Source organism: Crinia signifera, chromosome 6 (assembly GCF_055691185.1).
Source record: "Crinia signifera chromosome 6, ASM5569118v1, whole genome shotgun sequence".
Lineage (NCBI taxonomy): Eukaryota > Metazoa > Chordata > Amphibia > Anura > Myobatrachidae > Crinia > Crinia signifera.
The window spans coordinates 238,427,331-238,448,261 of NC_139222.1; the positions used below are offsets into that span (position 1 = coordinate 238,427,331).

General features: G+C 42.5%; 1 protein-coding gene across 4 annotated transcripts in view; it reads right to left on the reverse strand.

Moving 5' to 3' along the window:
• JMJD1C (jumonji domain containing 1C) overlaps positions 1-20,931 on the reverse strand; it is a 228,243-nt gene that overhangs the window by 42,696 nt on the left and 164,616 nt on the right. For 2 of the 4 annotated variants that reach the window (XM_083149157.1, XM_083149155.1), the window contains 4 exons: positions 5,224-5,329; positions 3,571-3,695; positions 2,264-2,407; positions 1,982-2,168 (listed from right to left, as the gene is read on the reverse strand). In XM_083149157.1, the coding sequence (XP_083005283.1) occupies positions 1,982-2,168; positions 2,264-2,407; positions 3,571-3,695; positions 5,224-5,329 (562 nt within the window). The remainder of the gene's footprint in view (positions 1-1,981; positions 2,169-2,263; positions 2,408-3,570; positions 3,696-5,223; positions 5,330-20,931) is intronic. The other 2 variants (XM_083149158.1, XM_083149156.1) reach the window with 1 other exon arrangement.

Below are 20,931 nucleotides of genomic sequence, written 5' to 3' on the forward strand. Positions count from 1 at the left end.
CGTACGTACACTGTGGGTGATGGTGACCATGTCGCCTGGCTAAATAGACTGTGCTGGCAAGGACGTTTTCACTATGTCAGCTACACAGTGTATTTGGCTGCGGATGGGGATGGCGACATGTAGATAGCCATGTAATATACAAACTATGTCTAGATTGGACTCCAGACAGCGTGACTTCCCAATTGTACAGTCATCATATTTTTGGTTTCAACTGGGATACGGTTTACAGCGGTAGTATGGTAAGCCTATCTATAACCTAACAAAACCATAGGTATATTACTTATATTTCTATTTTTATTATACTTGGTGGATTATAGCTGGACAATTGAGGCTCATTAATTTAAAATGTAAATGAAACAAAACTAAAACTGCCGAGACAAATCCTAAAGTACCATATCAAAAAGGGGAACTCCATTACACCAACCCACAAGTCGTTCAGATAAGTTTTATTTGGCACATCTCCTTGCTTTTAATAATCATCATCAACAGTTATTTATATAACGCAAACATATTCTGCAGTGCCTTAAGAGAAAAGTTAAACATTACAGTCAGTAGCTACCCCAGTGGAGCTTACAATCTATATTCCCTACCACATGTACATGCACAAACATTCATTGTAGGGTTAATTTTTGTTGGGGGCGGCAAATTAACCGACTAGTATATTTTTGGACTGTGGGAGGAAACCAACGCAAGCATGGGGAGAATATACAAACCCCACACAGTTAGGGCCATGGTGGGAATCAAACCCATGACCTCATTGCTGTGAGGCAGTAATGCTAACCATTACACAGTCTGTGCTGCCTATATCATTTGTGCACATGTGCGGAACAATTTCTTGTGACTTTACCGACCCTCCGCCAACATCGATTGCAGAATCACACCCCAGAATGACATGTGAATGGCATTACGGAGCGCATACCACTGGGAGATAATGTTATCATTTGTTAAGTAGTTAACCTATAATACAGAAGTACAAGCTACGTTACTAGTATATATACAAAAACTATAAAAACTCTATTCAGCAACAAGGGACCTATACTCTGACTTAGATAAGCGATGATCATTTCTGTGTATGCTTCGCTTTCATGGTCTACAATACAATGCATCCTGGAATACATTCTACTAAATCATATGACCGGAGGGGGAACAGCTTGCTTATCTGAACTTCTTGCTTTTGGCAAAGCACACTTTAATAGCTAATCTAGGTTAGAGAGATATTGGGCCTAATTCAGCCCTGATCGCAGGGCACATTTTGTAATACCCCTTTCACACCATAAATGCAGGGACAAACCCGGGAATTACATTCCCGGGACAAGCAGGGACATTCCCGGGTTGGGACCCTTTCACACCAGAAAAGTCCCTGCATTTTCTGGTGTGTGAAGGGGGCGGGAAGGAGGCGGGCAGTCAGCGGGATGGCGTCGGGCTGTCGGCGGGATGGCGTCGGAGGTGGGCAGGAGGTGGTAAGAATACTCACCCCGGTTGCTGGTCCTCTGCGCAGGCCGGGGATCCACACAGGCGGCGGAACAAATGACGGGACAGGCGGCAGATGAAGATGATGCAGCTCTCCGGCGCCCTCACTGCCGCCGGAGAGCTGCGTCATCATCATCCACCGCCTGTCCCGACATTTGCGCCCGCCGCCTGCGTGGATTCCTGGCCGGACAGAACACTGAGGACCGGCAACATGGGTAAGTATACCCTACCCCATTCACACCAGCCAGGTCCCCGGGTTGAACCCGGGAACAACCCTGCTACCTAGCAGGGTTGGATTGCCGCCAAATTAGCCCGGTAATTTGTCCCGGGTACCTTTCACACCAGCGGTAGTACCGGGTTGTTCCTGGACTCAACCTGGGAATTTAGGCTGGTGTGAAAGGGGTATTAGTGTGTGGTGGGGAATGAAGGAAAGAAATAAGCCAGTAATGAGCAATTATAAAACAGACCCACAAGTGCCAAGTGTACAAGGTTAATGTTCACACACACATACCTCCTCTACCAGTACCATCATATCTTTCTTCTTTAATCCTATCTTCATCGGGCATGCTGCTGTCCGACCCTTTCCTCTTGTTTAAGCGGGCATTTCGGTGCTGACTCTGTTTTGTGGAGCTCTGGGAGTTCATCGCTGGCCTTGGGCTATTTGCTTGCGCACGTGTATAATGACCCTGCAAAGGATACTATTGAAACTTAGGCCAAAATGTACTGCTGTCCGGAAATATAATTCAAGGTTTAAATTTAGTCACGAAGAAAGTAAGTGATCATAAATACGTACATGTATTGTGTTGCTATTTTGGTTGGAGCGCGACCTGCGGCGAGATGTGATTCCAATATTTTCACCTTTCAACAAAGAGTAAACAACGTCATCTAGAAAGGTCATCTGAACCATAGAAGGGTCAACATTCTGTGGCTCTAGAACCTGGTTTAAAAAAATGGTAATGGTTTAGAATTTCTGGAATGTAAAAATGATAAAGCATTTACAAAAATCTGACGGACCGTCTCAGCTAGGGAACAATGGGGCAGGTACAGTATATTAAGCCTGGTAAAGTGATACATTGGAAGGTGATAACTCCAGCCAATCAGCTGTTTGAAAAAAATGACAGTTAGGAGCTGGTGTGGTATCACCTTTCACTCTAGCATTACTTTATCACTTCACCAGGCTGAACACATCTGCCCCAATGTGCAAACAACATGGAGGATACTCTGCAAGTGCATTTTATAGACAAAAGAAGAACCGGATGCCCTCTATTTACAAAAGGATTCCCGACGACAAATGTATTCCATGTTCTGTGCATGTGCTTATATGAACTGAAATACTTCACTAAACTAGGGACGGAATATTCAAGAATTGTCTGGTGCAAAACAGTCCAGCTACATGCTAAAACAAAAGTGCTGCTATCTTTAGTACCAGCACACTAAAATTCTATAAATAGGATTCTACGGGCGTGATAGTCAATGGATTGTGCCAGCAGGCGAGGATAGCTTGGAGCCCATTACTTTTTGCACATGTAAAGACCAAATGGACCAGGTTCAGATGTATGAAATTGTTAAACCCATTTCAACTTTTATTTGGTGATTAGCCAAAATGCACCCAAAAGCCGGTCTTTTTGTACATCTCTGCTCACCACCTCAGCAGGGTGTAATAACAAATAATGGCTGCCTGTGGCACTCATCTGATTGGGTTAAACTAATATGGACATTAAAGGGGACAACAGACCATAAAAATCCAAGTGTAGAACATTGTTTTATTAAAATGTGTCTATAATTTATAAGCATGGCTAAATCTAACTAGTCATTGGTATTAATCATGTTCAGCTTTAAAAAATAAAAAAAAAACTTCCGTACAAACAAATTATTGGTAAACTCATCAATACCACAATCCTTCAACCACCAGCACTTCCTGGCTACCAAGCCATCCAATGCCAATGTATTATCCAATTGCACTGCATTATGTGTGCAGAAACTGAATCAGAGACTGTCTTTTATAATAAACAACAAAACAAAAACTTGCACTGACACAATAATGTATGATCAATTCATATGACCACTGGAGGGAAAAGAACTCCAAAATGTCCTACTCACCTGATCATTCATAACAATCATAGTGCGGGTGAAAAGGTCATGGTGAGTAATTATACCAGTGAACCACTGGGTGGCAGAGTCTTGTCTGTAGACCCTCACTCGGTAGCCGTTTAAGGAATACGGACCTATGAAAAGAACAATGACATCTCGATACTCGGAAATCCATGTCTGAGAAGGTCCCTTGATCCTTTTCCAACTATTACATCATGCTAAGGATCCCACATACTTAGATACTTGGAGCAGGCAGTCAGACGAGCAGATTTACTAGAGCTTCCACAAAAAGTGGAGGTGTTGCCCTTAGGAAAACCAATAAGGTTTTAACTATCATTTGTCTTTTACACTCCAAACAATAATAAACAGAATGTGATTGGCTGCTATCCATTTTAGGACATCCACTGCAAACTGCTTATTATTGTATACCGGTCTTCAATTTTGGATTTTTATTTTTCTAGAAATACTCTATAGGCTACAAAATAATGTAGTACTTTGAAAGGTACACAATAAAAATAACAGTCTACATATAAAAACAGTGCATATCACGACTGGGCTATCAGCATTGAATACATCGTACTGCACAGGTTAGTTTTTGCTACATTATAGGTAGAAAAAAAAAAGTGCACAGTTCAAAATAGAGATCCATGATGTACATAACCGCCTGTACAGTTATACAGAAAGATTCTTCTGTTCTAATTGAAATGTTGGACAAAGCAAAATACACAGTAGTCACACGATTATATCCCAATATTACTAAAGAAACATGTAGAAATAAAACGGAGCTAGGGAAGAACGGCATTAGGCAGAATTATGCTAAAGCTCTCCGTGTAAATCTAGAACGGTTATGTATGACAAATGTTACAGAACCATGCTAGGGGCTGCGGTTATGTAATAATATCTCCCGCTAAGCAAATGTAACTGCAGATGGGTCACACTCATTCATTTGTCTACATTTCACTTACATTATAATGATGGGTCAGTAACCCAAAGGTGGTACCAAAATACGTCTCGTCTAAACCCAGGCAGCTATACTTCCCCAGCGTCCACAGTGACTATAGGAAATTCTGTGTGGCTTGTGATATAGATATGGGAGTATATATTCTACATACATGTACACACATACTTACAGCTACTGCTATATACATACGCACACATATACCTGCTCCCTCATACTAATGTACTATACAGACCAATGTTTCTTTAACTCAGACCTTATTGAACCCACAAAAATGCATGTTTTCTAGAGCACCTAAATGGAGCAGAGATGCGGTAATCAGCAAAATAGAATTATAGGTGGTGCTAGTTATTACTGAGGATACCTTGAAAACATGCACTGTTACGGTTCCATAAGGACATACATTGTGAAACATTGTTGCAGACTTGGGCAGCGTGCAGGAATATGTGGGTACAGACATTGCATGGATGTAGGGCAGTTGCAATAGCTCAAGTTACAGTAAAGCAATACTCTAGCAGGACTACACAGCACGTGTCCTAATGTGAATGTGGCATCTGAAATAAAGGGAAGCATTCGAAAATAAAGAAAACACTAGGACGACTATGGACCGCTGACAACAGGACACACTGTCTCACACACATACACATATACACTAGTGAGTACAAGCTTGTTACTCTAACCCAAATATATGGTCACACACTTACCTTGCATAAAAATCTCCTGAACCTTGTGTTCTTTAACCCAGGCTTTCACGTCCTCATGAAGCTGGGGGTTGTCCCTGAGAACTGGATTTAGACTGTCTACTTCATCCTATAAATACAAGAAAATACTAGCTCAGTATCCGTGTAGCTTCCACAAGTGTACACAAATGCAGTAATAAATAGGAGCAGGATAGAAATCCTGCACAAGCCCTGAATTCAGACTGCAGACATCACATTAGCCAAGAAAGAAAAATGCATTTATTTTTAGCAGTGAGCTTGTTATGTAGTCTACTGGATATAGCACTGAGACCAGACACACTGTATACAAACAAGGATTACACTATAGTGATGCCGCATAGAGTAAGACATATGTATATCGGCAGCGTGTTGTGTATCCCATACAATGTGTACCATGGCCAAAATATTGATGGCAAGGCATCTGCCGATCGAGCATGACCATCTTAACAATAATAAACTTGTGATGCCACGTTCCAAGTAGTGCAGCACACAAGTGACGTAACCAGCATGCTGTGAGGAGTGTATACACAGTGCAGCACAGCCACATACTTTGGGCGATCACGCTGTCTTACTTCCTGCTCCCCGCCTCTCCTTACCGCTACTAGAGGGCACTGCTACTTGGAATCTAGCGGCACTCTGTGCAGAAAATACTTCCAAGGTACAGACAGTCACAATATCACAGATCCTGGGATTTGGCCTTAAAATTGCTGGGACTTCAGGTGTGCGCAGTCTAATGCCGGGCAGCATCTGAGCAACTGGGGCGAAGGTGCAATGTGACAGTGGTATGAGTATTGGAACCCACCCACCAGCTGTACACCTGCAGAGACAGACACAGGAACAGACAGTACTGTGGGTGTCCAGGCTGACCAGCTACCTGCTCTCCATCTAACTGCAGGTCACTGGAGAGCGCTCTGCCTGACTTGGATATTAGTCCTGAAGAACACAAGGTAAGTGTATGAACTGTGAGGGTATGGTAGGAACAGTATCCCTATACACATCTTAGAGTGGGAGGGACTCATACATATTTAATAAAAGAAGCTAGAAACATTATACAGAGATGTTACTATCTGTAATACAATGGTATGCATTTTGTATTTGCTATTAGTTGCAACTAGCGTTCATATTCATGGTATCCTAGTGTCCCGAAAAGCAGACATTATTTATTTATTAACAGTGTCTTATATAGCGCACACATATTCTGCAGCACTTTACAGAGAATATTTGAACATTCACATCCGTCCCTGCCCCAGTGGAGCTTACAATCTGTTCCCTACCATTAATGCAATGGTTTGGTAATAAATAGCAAGTCAATAAGACCTCCCAGCTTTTACAGGTTCACAAAATAAAAGGCATGGCAAATGCACACGGTGTAAAAGTGCACAGAATACGGATTTATTTCAATTGCTTTTGAACATGATATCGTCCAGATGGTGGCCTTCATTAGCGACAAACATTTGCAGCAGATTTATGAAGTTTCGCATTACCAGGGCGGGTAATTTCCAGCATTATCACTGCGGTTTCTTGCTGAAGCTCATGGTCATTTATCTGGCTATAACAACAAGCAGAATCTTCATTACTGGGTGGAAAACAATCCTCACCAGCTTCGCAAAGTATGTGACTTCATGCTGTTTTAGCATATAGCATTCAATTTGAACTAGATGCAATGAGGTGTGGTCGAAAACACACGCCGCACCATATGCGGGCACCTTCACTCTCTATTTTACATAGACAACAACAGTTACTTTATTAATCTGTAGAAACAAAGGTGGGGATTCAGTTCAGTGGCAGTGAGCGAAGCCCCAGGGATGAGGGCCTCAGAGACCGGAGCACCTCCTGTACAATAAGTAATACAGTCCCAAACCATTAGCATAATGGCAATATGAAGCAACACGGCAGTAACGTTACACAGCTACTAGAGTAATATTTGCCAATACTACGTAATATTTGGCATAACGCCAGTCACATGTTCAGCACATATGTGCGACTAACAGCAATTCCTCTACCTCCACAGCTGAGTAATCCAATCCCAACCACACAAGTGTTTCTGGGAACTGTAATACAGTAATAACAGAGCCCATGGGGCAGAACAGTCCATCTTCCCATTTGTTTTGCCATTAATTCATTCGCAATATTTTTCTTTTTATTAGGGTATAATGTATTATATAAGGTAGGTTTTCTGAATCTCAAACAGCAATGAGCTTCCCCCATGCAAGGGCACCAATCAATAGATGTATTACAACTCCCAGCATGCCCTATCTGTCCCAGTCCAAGTTGTTCCTTAGGTTACCAATATTAAACTGTGACCAATTCTCTAGAAACTCCTCCATAAACGCTATTAGATGTGTGTGTATATTATATCGCTTCTGCCACTTCTTTATTCTAAATTATACAACAGTCAACCCTCATGGGTTATACCAGTACAATATCGGACTCTGTGCTCCTTTACACGCCCTGTCCAGTAACACTTCCTGCCCACTGCACTGAATGGAAAAGCACTACTTGCATTCTTTCCTCATGAGATGGAAAAGACTGAGGGTGAAGGCAGTACACACGGGCTGGAGGATGGGCGATAGTGAGTGACAACGTAGTCAAAATGCCTTAGAAGAATCGCACCGTGAGTGTACACCCCTTAACAAAGATTTTATAACCAATGACTACTACATGACACTAATATATGTTACGTGGAACTTAACCATACTCCAAAACGTTAGCTTGCTGCCTCATAGCACTGATGTCTTGGGTTTGATTCCTATCAAGGCCCTATGTAAAGTTTGAATGTTACCTCCTTTCTTGCATAGGTACCTTAATGCACTACCAGTTTTCTCCCAAATGACTAAATATTCTGTGACGCGCTGTAAAATATGTATTATATAAACAAATTATAAGTAAATCTATTAAATAATGGGACAACCAACTTCACAGAAGAGCATTGGAACTATCCACACTAACAGTCCACAGAGACTGTAAGTAGTAACTGGGAGCCTCCAAATATCGAATGGTCGAAACCAGAAGTAGCAGGGTCACCTGACCGAGACTCCCTTTATAAGAGGATCACTTGCCAGCATGCAAACATGCTTAAAAAGGGCCCTAGAGTTTGAAGCTCGTTGGACCAATTCTCTGGCATGCTGTGGACACGACAGCTGATCCTCATCTTGGACATATTCATCTACCAAGCCCATGAGTGTCAATTAATAGGGAGCAGTCCGGAACTCCCTGTTTTACCTCTTCCATCCGTCTGGACACTCACCCCCGATTGAGGGTACACTTTATGTCCTAATATACGCCTTTCAACTTGTTTTATACCTTGTCGTCTTTTACCTACTATGGTTATTTATCTCCGTGTTTTTTTTTTGTTTTTTTTTAAAGAAACACAGAACTCCAGGGGTTTGTTTCCAATATACTGCTCTGAAATAATAAATCTTTAACCCATCTTTAACCCCTTTAAATCAAAAATGGTCTACATTGAATGATGTTACTGTTCTTTTTTTTTTAAAGTGGCTCACCATAGGATCTGCTACTAACGCTAGGGCTTTAACAGCCTGACTAGACTCTGGACCTGAAAGGGTTAACTTGACAATAAACTAGATTTAGGAAAAGAAATTTAGAAAGGAGTTTTTCCTTTAGAAGAATCAGTGTACAGGCAGCCACCTACCTGATATATCACTTCCATATATAGGAATAAAACAATAAACCGTAATGATTTGTAGGGGTGGTGTGGGGGCTTCTCCATTAATACCAATCAAAAAAAAAAAAAAAAAAAAAAAAAAAAACATCCTTAATCCATGATTTACAAAATACACATGTGAGCTGGAGGTGACCCCCAGCATCTTTCAGCAGTGCCAGCGAGTATTACAAATATTCCCAACTGTGTACACAAGATCCGCTCAGCCCTCCCTCTCACAGATAAGGTTACCAGATGGCTTATATGATCAGACCAACTGACCCTGCAGTATTCCAGAGAGGTCATCAAAAGTTTTTGAGATCCAATTTCCGCATAAAGAGTGGAACACAACAGAGTGCACGGGTTGTTGCTGTGATTTGGTCAGTCGAGGTTTCCAAGGCCTTCAAATTGCATACTGTAAAACAGTGACACCCTCCCCCCTTCTCTTCCAGAGACATACCGCATTATGTGAGTTTTCAGAATGTGCTCTAACAGTAACAAAACAACCGTGTCATATTTCACGTTACATCTATTTAAATATAAGAGACCACAGATTCAGCTCCGGATGGATTTTGTATTTACAATTTGATTGCGGTCCATTTAGCTCATTTTTTATTTTTATTTTAAAGCTACGTTTTGAAAATGGTAAAATGGCTCAGTTCATTATGGTACTGGTTATCTATAGTCAGAAAACTCAGCAATTAATAAATAAGTTAGGTTTGGTTGCAGCTGTCCTTTATACACGCAACGGCTTACAAACCTTACTTTTTGTGCACATTCCAAAAATGGGAAATGCATCTACACAGAAGCAGCAGAACTGCGCGTTAGCAGGGTGTTGTCAGATGGGCAAACTGTGCCTGCCCTGAATCTGAACATAGAAAGATTGCGAGCAGGGCCCTCCTACCTCTATGTCGGTTTGTTACTAACCAGTTTGTTTGATCACTGTTTACAATTGTAAATCACAACAGAATAGGCTGCGCTGTATAAGAACCTGTAAATAGATGAAGAATAAATAAAGTTTTGACAGCACCAGCTACTTCTGAACCGTACATAAGTGCAGAGCAGGAGTCTGCGTGCACCAAAACTACCTAATGTCCCTTACATGGGGTATTCCTATATCCCTATCCTCACTAAAGGAACAAGATTGTATATATGAATGGGGAATATCCCTTAGTGCTAAGTGTAATACTATGGGGTGTATTCAATGCCTCTGGCGAGGGGGTTAAACGCCAGGGATCACCGAAAACAAGCGATCCTCGCCGTTTAACCCCCGCGCCAGCTGCTCACCCTTCTGGGAGAATCCTCCCCGTCAGATGACGGCGAGGATTTGCCCAAACAGCGAAGCTCGCGGCTAATGCAGGGAGCCCAATGCATTTAGCTGCGAGTCTCGCTGTGTTAGCGGCCGCATACACTGTTTCCCCCTCGCTCCAAAAAGCTAGCGAGGGGGAAACGGCATATGCAGGGGGTCAGTTGAATACTGACCCTACGAGCTGTGACAGCGAGCAGGCAGCACTGCTCGCTGCCACAGCTCACCCTCCGCATTGAATATTGCTGTATCTCTGACCAGCAAGTACAGTATTTTAGTGCCCAAGGAACCTTCACCTTATTATTTTGGCAACATCTAGCCAATTTATTTTCATCTCTGCATGAGCACCAATGTGTCCATTCATATAAAGGAGTCCCATAATTTATTATTTATTTGCAGTTTCTTATATAGCGCAGCAGATTCCGTTGCGCTTTACAATAGTATACAGTGATAAAACAAACTGGGTAACAGACTTGGAGGTTAGAGGGCCCTGCTGCAAGCTTACAATCTATTACCATTTTGACTTACAGTAGCGCCTCATATTTCAAGATTGTCGCCTTAAAATATATTAATTCCTGACTGTAGGCTGTATGCTAATTAAAATCACTCTACAACAGTATGCACTGGCTCTTGAAGAACCTCAAATAACCCCTGGGTCATCCGTTCCAGTCATGTGCTTATTCCTGTCAGCTAACACACTAATGTACTGTAAACAGCATTAGGTAGAGGTTTTTTTGCTGAAATACAAAGACCAATCCTGTTGTTATCATAAAAGGAACAGCATAGGGTGAGCTAAATAGTTTCATTGTGAGTTAAATATTAAATGAAAACTCTAGAAAGGAATAAGTGAAGAGAGTAAATGCATTTTTATGCAATGCATGATAAATCGTAATAGAAGGAAAATATGCCGGGCACGTATATTTTTACCATATCCATTTACAGCTGCTGTGCCACCTGCCTTTTGATACTCAGCATACAGCCCTATCATAGAGACGTAAAACAATGGTCTCCTATTGATTAAACAGGACTGCTTTGTCTAGCAAGCTCAGCTTTTCCAAGAGACCAGGGTACTTGTAATGTTCCACTGCCAATGTAATTCATTCACTTAGGAGACATTGCTTGTTTATCAGACTGCTGCTGGAGAGTGGGGAGGTATTTGATATCCAAATTAAAAGGATTTTTTTATGCTTCTGCATTACAAGACAAAATATATATATATATTTTTGCCACAGTAGTTGACGGATCCGATATGTAATGCCGGCGGTCGGAATCCTGACACTGGAATCCCGACCGCCGAAATCCCGACATGGGGGGGACGTGGAGCGCCCCCCTTGCGGGCTCGCTGCGCTCGCCACGCAGCGGGCCCGGTGCCTCGCTACGCTCGGCGAACTATTTTATTCTCCCTCTATGGGTGTCGTGGACACCCACGGAGGGAGAAAGTTTCGGGATTTCGGCGGTCGGGATTTCAGTGTCGGGATCCCGACCGCCGGCAAATTGACTGCATCCCTAGTTGACTGCTAAGCAGCCTATAGCATTGTCTAAGAACAAAAGGTGCATTGAAATGAAAAATGATCTATAAAATAACTGATTGCTACAGTCGGCTCTGTTTCCAACATGAGTGCACAGTGGGAGATAGGCCATGCGTCCTAACAGGACGGGTGTGGTATAGGGGTCCGATAGTCAGGATCCCGACAGTCATTAGCCCAACATCGGGATCGCGACTGGCCCGACTCAGACAGCATGGTGAGTGCAACAAAGCCCCTTGCGGTATCGCTGCACTCGCCACGCTGCAGGCACGGTGGACCCCCACAAGGGAGAATAGCTGGTGGCCGTTGGGCACCTGGCTGTCTGTGTTTTTACAGTCAAGATTCCGACGTCGGGTAAATGACTGTCGGGATCCCGACTGCCGGGACCCTGTCCGGCACCCAACCGGGTGGAGCCACCAAGCAGGAAGCAGAACGGGATGGGTGCAGGATGAGGTGCCCTGGCATGGGCCGGGTACCTTTACTAGTATTTAAATATCAGACTTATATGTGTAGAATGTCTGCTAATGCAAATAATGCTCTGCCCTGATGGATACCGACTGGGGAAGAAGGGGCAGACAGACACTACATGTAAAGAAGAGGCTCCCACCATAATTATGCAACGGGGCCCAGACGTTTCCAGTTATATCTTTGTATGGTATCCAGTCCCTGGGTCCACAATGTCTAGGTCAACCACCATTGGTCCACAGTGACTAGGTCATCACCTAAGAATGGACAACATACTCAAGGTTGACAATGACAGAAGCTTAATGTACATGGTCGCCACTCAAAAGGTCTACAAGTTTTTCAGGGTTTTTTTTTTTTTCGTTTAGACTGACTTGGTTCATACTTTACTATCCAAGTAGGCATAGAGGGAGAATACAATAGTGTGCCGCAAGGCACCGCGCCCGAAGTATGGTGAGCGCAGCGAGCCATGCGAAGGGATGCGGTTCACTTATAGGTTGTCCATCTTGACATATGTCAATATAGACATGAAAAACTCATGTTGACCCTTTGAGTGTCGACCATGTACACTTTAACTTGTGTCAACATTCATTGCCGACCTAGAGCATGTTGACCAATAGTGTTTGACCTGGACATTGATGACCCATTTTCCCAGAAACCTTTGCATTTTGGAGAACGTCCCTTGCATGTGGTAGTAACTGGCTCTGCTCCATCACTTAGTACAGCATCACTATAAAAAGCACAGCAAAAACACACACAGCAGCGGCTTGTAATCTACAATGCTGAGAAATGAAAAGCAATGGTTAAACATGTATTCCCAAAGGAAGGGGGGGGGGGGGCGACTGTATAAACAAGATGGAATCTAGAATATAAAGAGCAGAAAGCACAAACCATACCCCATTCTCTATTGTTAAATACATGACTGCAGTGTTGTGTAGAAATCCATATGTGTACTAAAAAAAACAAAAAACGATTTGTAAGCTTCATCCCATATAAAGCAAAGAACAAATGAATAAACTGGAGCTATTGTATAAGAAAAATAATAATACTAAATTTATATAGCCAAAAAAGAAATATAAACCGTGAAAGTTGTTTGAACTGCGTTCTTCAATTAAAACATTCAGCACATGTGGAGATTGCAATTAAAAGGTTTCTCGTTAACAGTGTGTCCGGTATATGGAAAGTAAGCATTAGAGAACCTTCATAAGGAACTGGCAACTAGGTGGCGCTCTTCTGCTGTATATAATAGCATAAAGTGAGCTTGGACAAGACCGTTACTGAAATAAAACAGAAATGATGTACTGACACCACTAACCCACATGTTTCACTGAGAAACGGCAAAATATGTTAAAAACCATCTTGCTGTAGACTCCATGCTTGAAACAGGAATGCACGCGGTCAGATGGACATTAGGAGGTCAAGTATGTTTTTCAGCACAGAATGCAATTAGGGCATGTTAGTACTGAGTGCTTTGGACACTTGTCAGTGATTTAAGTACTGCTGGAGCAATTAAAGCACGTGACCTCGCCTCTATGTTCTTATAGAAATGAATGATTTCAAACAAAACTATATTGATAGGATTTAATCCTGGATTAAAAGCACCCATATGACATTACGTATTTGTTAGATATGTATCTGTTCAGTTTCAGCCAACCCAAGTGTGAAGAAGTTTTAGGGAGCAATTCAATTGTTTTCCCCCGCAGCTGTCACTAGGTGGTACCTGGCAGAGCAATTAAATATTTGCTCCAGTCAAGCAGGACTGCCGGAATTCCCCGCTTGGTGCACCGAGTTGCAGGAAATCTCACATGGAGAAAAATGGTGTAAATTCCATAAGAATACTAAAATTGGTGTTGCCTCATATCCATGCAGATCAGTTGTTGTTTTCAAGTAACGCAAACAGTTCATGGTTTCAGGATTAATGTCTGGGAACAGAGGAGCTAATTCCTGTCTAAGCACAATAGATGAACTCCCAATGTGTAGGATTAAAGAAATGCAGAAAACATGACCTGCCAGGGGTAACTGGGGATTGAACCCACACTTGTCTATTATCCCTGTAGTTCGATACTTTGTGCATTCCCAAAATCTCTCCGTGCCTATTTGACATCATGACAAAAGCACACAAAAATAACACCGACAAAATAATTTACATCAAAACGGTAAAGATTTCCGCATCAGCAGGAAGTGGCAAGATTTCATTTAAAGACAAAACTATTTCCGAGCCTAGATAGAAATGCACCGAAGTGGAACAGTATGGAGGCTGAAGGATGCTTAGTAATCCAGCGTTAGAAATACTGATGACCGGTGGCAGACTGTTCCTCTGTGGCTGTCCACTTGCAAGCAAGCTTCAGAATATAAAAACAGTAATAACCCAAATATCACATGTAGGTCTTCTTATAAAGATAAATATATAACAAATATTCAGTTTTTATACTTGACTATAGCTCGGTACACATCTATACAAGCACCCTGCTGATCGGGTGAACACTACCGATCAGAAGAGCAGTGTGTCCACCGCTTGACGTGCTGCGAAAACTGTATACACATATATATACGATATTAGCTCAGTGTGTACAGACTTTTGCATGATGGGTAGGTTAGGCTAGTACATATTAAACAGTACATAAGATTCCACATTTTAGACTGTTGTAGGAGTGATAAGACATTTATAGGTTTAATGCCCATGAGATTCTGAGCTCACTTTTGGCATTTTGTGCTACTTTGAGCTAGTGCATATGGGCGGGTGATGAGCGGTGGTCACTGATCAACATCACCGCTGGCGGCTGCCATCCGTTAAAGAGTGAACCACTTTCCACTGTCTCCTACTATGGAAAGTGGATCCCCCCCCCCCCCCAATGAAAATTGCTCTCACTCTGTATGCACTGAGCGATTTATTGCCCATCGATTCTCACATCATTGCTCGGCATACACACTGGGCAAAAATGCTGTGTGTGTGTGTGTGCACGCCTTTACACTCCTGCATCAGCACTGCGTACACAACTATACAATCAACAAACAGACTATTGTATAGGTGTGTACCCAGCTTATCGTAGGACACACCATCCAGGCGAAAAAGCTGAAGGGAGGAGCATAGGTTGGCTCAGACAAATGTGTTTTATTACCATAACCATTTACCAGGACTTACAAGCATTACAAATAATCTAGTAAAAAAGAATGACTGGATGCCATTGGGTAAATACTTAACGAATACCACATATAAACTGGAATGGTCAGCAATTAGTCATTTTTGTTCTTTCGAACATGCAAATGACATATTAAACTATAACAGTTGTTATGCAATTAACAAAGTGAAGTATAATACAATAAAATAATTATAACAGTTAAATGCATAGGCTTACGGCTGAAAATGCATTTACTGGGTGTATTAGTTTCCCTGTTTCAGAAATGCTTATACTGTACAAAATTTCTGGATGGGAGTAATGTTAGCAGCTTTAGGGTTCCATAGCTGTAGAACTGGAACTTGCACCTATCCTGCCCACACTAGTATGGCCGCCGTCTAGCCTCTGCCAGAAAATAAAAGTGTATTCGTACTACAACCCGCCTTTTGTACAATAAGATACTGATCTACAACAAACATGTGAGGGAACCCGTGAAAAACAAAGTTGAACTATTCAACCTACACGCTACAGCCACTGATTAGCATAATGAGTCACCATATTTGTCATATTATGTACTGCATACTGCTAATATTTGTATTTCTTTATGCTTATTTTGGCCAAATGACAAAAAATTATAATGATCATATTACTTACAGTACGTTGTAATAAAATACATATATACACAATGTAGATAAAAGTGAAAGTTTCAAACGACCACTAATTTCTCGACAAGAACACTGCGTAGGAAGCCTATGCACTTGGATATTATGGATGTCTGCTCATAAACCTCTAATCAAAAAGCAGAATGTAGCCCTTAAAATGGTGTGAAAATGCACAAATGGACAGCGGACCAATGGCGGTGAGTATTATGGAGTGACATAGCACGATCTACAATTCTTTGAGCAGAAGAAGTGTCTGGCCAAGAGAACGCCTGAAGCCAGATTGTACAGTACCAACCTAAAGCATGGATATGGTGGCTTTATGTTGTGGGGATGCTTCAAGCTGGTTAGGCGTGTGTCCACTAGTTGTAATGCATGGTTAGTGTTCATTGTAGTACCCTGCATCTTCAGAAACCAGTGTAGTTCTCTTCCCTGCCTGGGGTGTCACTCAACACAACAGCAACGATATGCAGACCAAACCTGTGCTAGAAGCACCATAGCAGAGAGCGACACCCCAGACAGGGAAGATGAACTGCAAGGGTTTTGAAAAAATGCAGGGTTCTAGAATGAAAAGTACATGGTCTCATTAACTCTGAGGAGCACAGAGATGTGCCAGGTGACTCTGAGGAGCACAGAGATGTGCCAGGTAACTCTGAGGAGCACAGAGATGTGCCAGGTAACTCTGAGGAGCACAGAGATGTGCCAGGTAACTCTGAGGAGCACAGAGATGTGCCAGGTAACTCTGAGGAGCACAGAGATGTGCCAGGTAACTCTGAGGAGCACAGAGATGTGCCAGGTAACTCTGAGGAGCACAGAGATGTGCCAGGTAACTCTGAGGAGCACAGAGATGTGCCAGGTAACTCTGAGGAGCACAGAGATGTGCCAGGTAACTCTGAGGAGCACAGAGATGTGCCAGGTAACTCTGTATATGTTCATGTTAATCATATCCCCTCTCAACCTCCATTTTTTCAACCTGGTTCTTGGCACGGTCCCTATTCTTAAAATATGGGGGACAAAAGAAGTAGGGGTCCCCGTATTTTGCAAACCAGCACCGGACTCAAACAGCCACCAGGGTAATGCCAGAGCCGGCCGACACTTATTATATATGGTCCCGCGGCCAAAGCTGAATCCTTTATAGGCGGCTGCCGAGGAACCAGGGAGCGGTGGCTGCCAGAGGTGAGCAGCATATAGCTCAAGTCGTTTGTCCCCCACCCCCACTGAACGACGGGTGCCAACGGCAGGAGCCATATTGCCCGGATTGACCTGCATATTTGGCAAGTGCCAACGTGGGTGCGCATCATTAATGGTATTAGGCATACACACTAGAATATATGGTCATCCATATTGGTCAGAAGCCCCTTTCTGGGTAGAAGAAAAAATCAATTTGATAGACAATTCTTTACCAATCAGATGTTTCCATTGACTTGCTTCTTGTGATGGTTACCCGAGGGTCTAGCAGGAATCATATCAGCTAGAACAGTTCTAGTACTTCCTGTATGTTATAGGTCTGAACTTTGAATCTGTTCCTGCTGAACTCATATGACCTCGTACAAATAATACTTGTGTAAACCATCCCTCCCTAAGCACATGTGGCAGAGACATGACATGCAATAGCACAAGGTAATCACACGTTCCACATGCCTGCATTACCTAAAACTACATTGCTGGTGACCTGACTAATTACATATTCTAGGTCATGGAGTTGTTCATTAATGTGTAATGAAACCTAGATGCTAAACAACTGTTTTGCAGATCATAGGCGTACCAGCAAATACGGCCTGGGTGTGTGCAGTGTTAAACAAGGTGTATTCATGGTGCTTTAATTATAAGGCCTCAGGTAGTTTCCTAACAGGAAGCGTGCTTATTATAGCACTGCACACACCACAATCACATTAACGAATAAAACACCAACCAGCAGAGACACGTAATAACTGGCTGCGGCTCTTGTGGTAACGAATTCTGAGGGCGACACACATTCTTTAAATACCAATATAGGTCTGAAAAGAAAAGGCAAAGCTGCACGACAATTGTGATACAAGGGCAGCACAAGAACACTACAAACTCCAGGTCAGGAGCAGTCACTCAAATGGGACAAACTGTCAATAAGCAAACGTTCTAACCAAGCCTCTCCCCTCATCTCTCCCAAATCTTCAATTCCCAAGCTACTCTAAAATGCTTCACAGAGCGGAGGAATGAATTGTTGGTAGTCAGTCCAATTAGGTGCGAGTTGTGTCCTGCGTGCCGTTCTCACAGTGATCTCACCCCGCAAATTCCATTTGCAATCCAATTCCAAACTTGCCAAATAGATTTTCTAGAATTATATTGTGTGCGTGCAGGGGAAAATGGGTGAGGTATGCTGGTCTGACAGCCGGGATTGCGATAGTCAGTATACCAACATTGGAATCCCGGCCGTCGTTACTCAACAGGGGGGAAAGCTCATCGAAGCTCCTCGTGGGCTCGGTGACTCACTGCACTCACCACAGGTTCTATTCTCCCTCTTAATAAACTACACCAGCACATTGGACGTACAGACTGTGATCCGGCTGGTCCTGGTCTTTCCAGTCAGCGTGGTGCAGAGGTGGATTTCATATTGGCAAGCAGAACGCTGTTTATTTCTATGTATGTGAGCTTTATTCTTTTAGTAAAATGTTTTTAATTGAATGCTCATCATTGCGCTCCCTCTCCTATATATACACACGTTCTTGTTGACCATTCAAAAGTGAAATTTATGACCCTGTCAATCCATTGACTGTCTATTTATGTACTGTGTATCGTTCAATCCTTACCCTATGAGCACTCTGCATATCAATAATGTATTACTTGTGGAGACTATCAGGAAAGCAAGCAGCACGCATCTGCTTAGACAAACACAAATAGGGAAAAAATGCAATGTAGTATTATGCCATTAAGTGCAGAAAGCATGAAATTGCAGCTACAACTCAAATCCAGCAACTGTAAAGTCTTCTGATAGTAGCTAATCAGCCTTCTATACAGTGAAATCTTTGTGGATGTCAACACAACAGCAGGTGCATTCATAAACCTCCCAAACAGCTTGAAACAGCTGTTATGGCTTCACTGAACCTGTTACCCGCTCAATTGTCAAAGCGGGTATTTTTAACGTATGTTTGGCTATGATGCAGGCTAAGATAATATGTAACATATGCTGTTTTAACTGTATCTGACAGACAACCAAAGCTGCTCTAAGAGTGAAAGAACATGAAAAGAGATTTAAATACATATACAAGGCATATCTAATCCTAAAATAGCAGAAAGGAGAGAGAAAAAAGGGAGAGCAGAGGGAAAAGGAAGAGGAGAACGCAGAGAGAGTCAAAGGAGCATAGAGAAAAAAAAAGGGAGAGGAGAGGGAAAAGGAAGAGGAGAACGCAGAGAGAGTCAAAGGAGCATAGAGAAAAAAAAGGGAGAGGAGAGGGAAAAAGGAGATAAAAGGCAAAATAGAATAGGCAAAGAGAGGGGATGGGTAAAGCACAAGGTGAGGGTGGGGACAGCAAAATAATTGCATGTTAGAGGCCACATGTGATCACTCAGGGGCAGATTTATTAAGCTCGACGAAGTGATAAAGTGTCTGTTTTTTTATCACCGGCCAATCACTTCCTAACTGTGAAGTTACAGGCTTGGTTTGAAAAATTACAGATAGGAGCTGAATGGCCGGTGATAAAGACCAGACACTTTATCACTTCACCGAGCTTAATAAATCTACCCCACACTCCTAAATGCACAGGAGTGTTGGCCGCGCCCATACGGACCGTTATCAGTTTGAACCAACCATAAAAATAGTGCCAGGCGGTCATCCTGTTCAAGAGTCTTCAAGGATATAACGATTCTCCAAGGAGAAACGGACACAAAATGATGTCACTGTTCTGATAAATTATCTTTTCTGGACTACAAAAACATGGTACAATAACATTTATTAGTTAACACGGTCTTCGGGTGGACTAGGAGACCGGCTTTTACTGACTAGGTTACAATCTCTCTTTTGTGTTTGGGGTACTGGTACAGAAAATTGCAAACCATTCATGGCTTTCAGAACTAACCAACAGAATCATCCAAGTGCTCTCCCCAGAGACGATACATAGTCTGCACATATGCTCCATGGAGATTCAGAAATTAAAGAACAGAAGCAGAATGATAAATACTAGGTGGAACAACTGACAATTATCATTTTAACCCCAAATGCAAAAACATGGTAATATAAAGTTGCAAAGCTGCATTAAGGCCCTTGATTCGGTTAGTGCTGCGTGACAACTCGTGGGAGGGGTTTGCATGTTTAAATTACATCTTTATTTTTTTTTTCCTGTCTTTCAGCAGAACGCTCGATAAGTAACTGGCACACAAGCAGTAGCATGCTCCACAGCCAATTGTGTGTTGCAAAAGCCAGAAGCTACAAAACTCAGCACAACCACTATTTCTACCACTAATGATAAGGCAACAGGAAAGCAGAGGATTACATATTTAGCAGGAAATACAATGAGAGGATAACCTTATATAACAAGGCTCTAATAAAAAAAAGTCCCTGTAACTTTGCCAACTTGGAGATTGTGCTGCAATGTCTGATTCATGGAACTGTGCAGAATTAAGAGGTTATCCTGTATGACCGCCGTACATGTTGGTTACGTAATGTAAACCAGTAAGGCCTTTCCCTATCCATAACGCATGTACACTCCATATCATTCTGCTGGCTTAAAGGAGAGAAACCAGCTTGAATACAGCACAATGGGCGGGCCAAATGCTCTGCGCAGTGCAATAACATCAATACAATAAGGGGCAAAAATACACTTAACGCTCATATTCAGGGCAATTCTGCCTAGTTCCGATGCTAAACGAACAGAAACTGACTGGAATCTAATTGGGAAATACACAGAGGATCTTACCGGACCTATATTTTGGTTTACATTTCTGCAGCAGTAACAAACTGGGCCCAATTATAGTCATCAGAGGAGCAGAT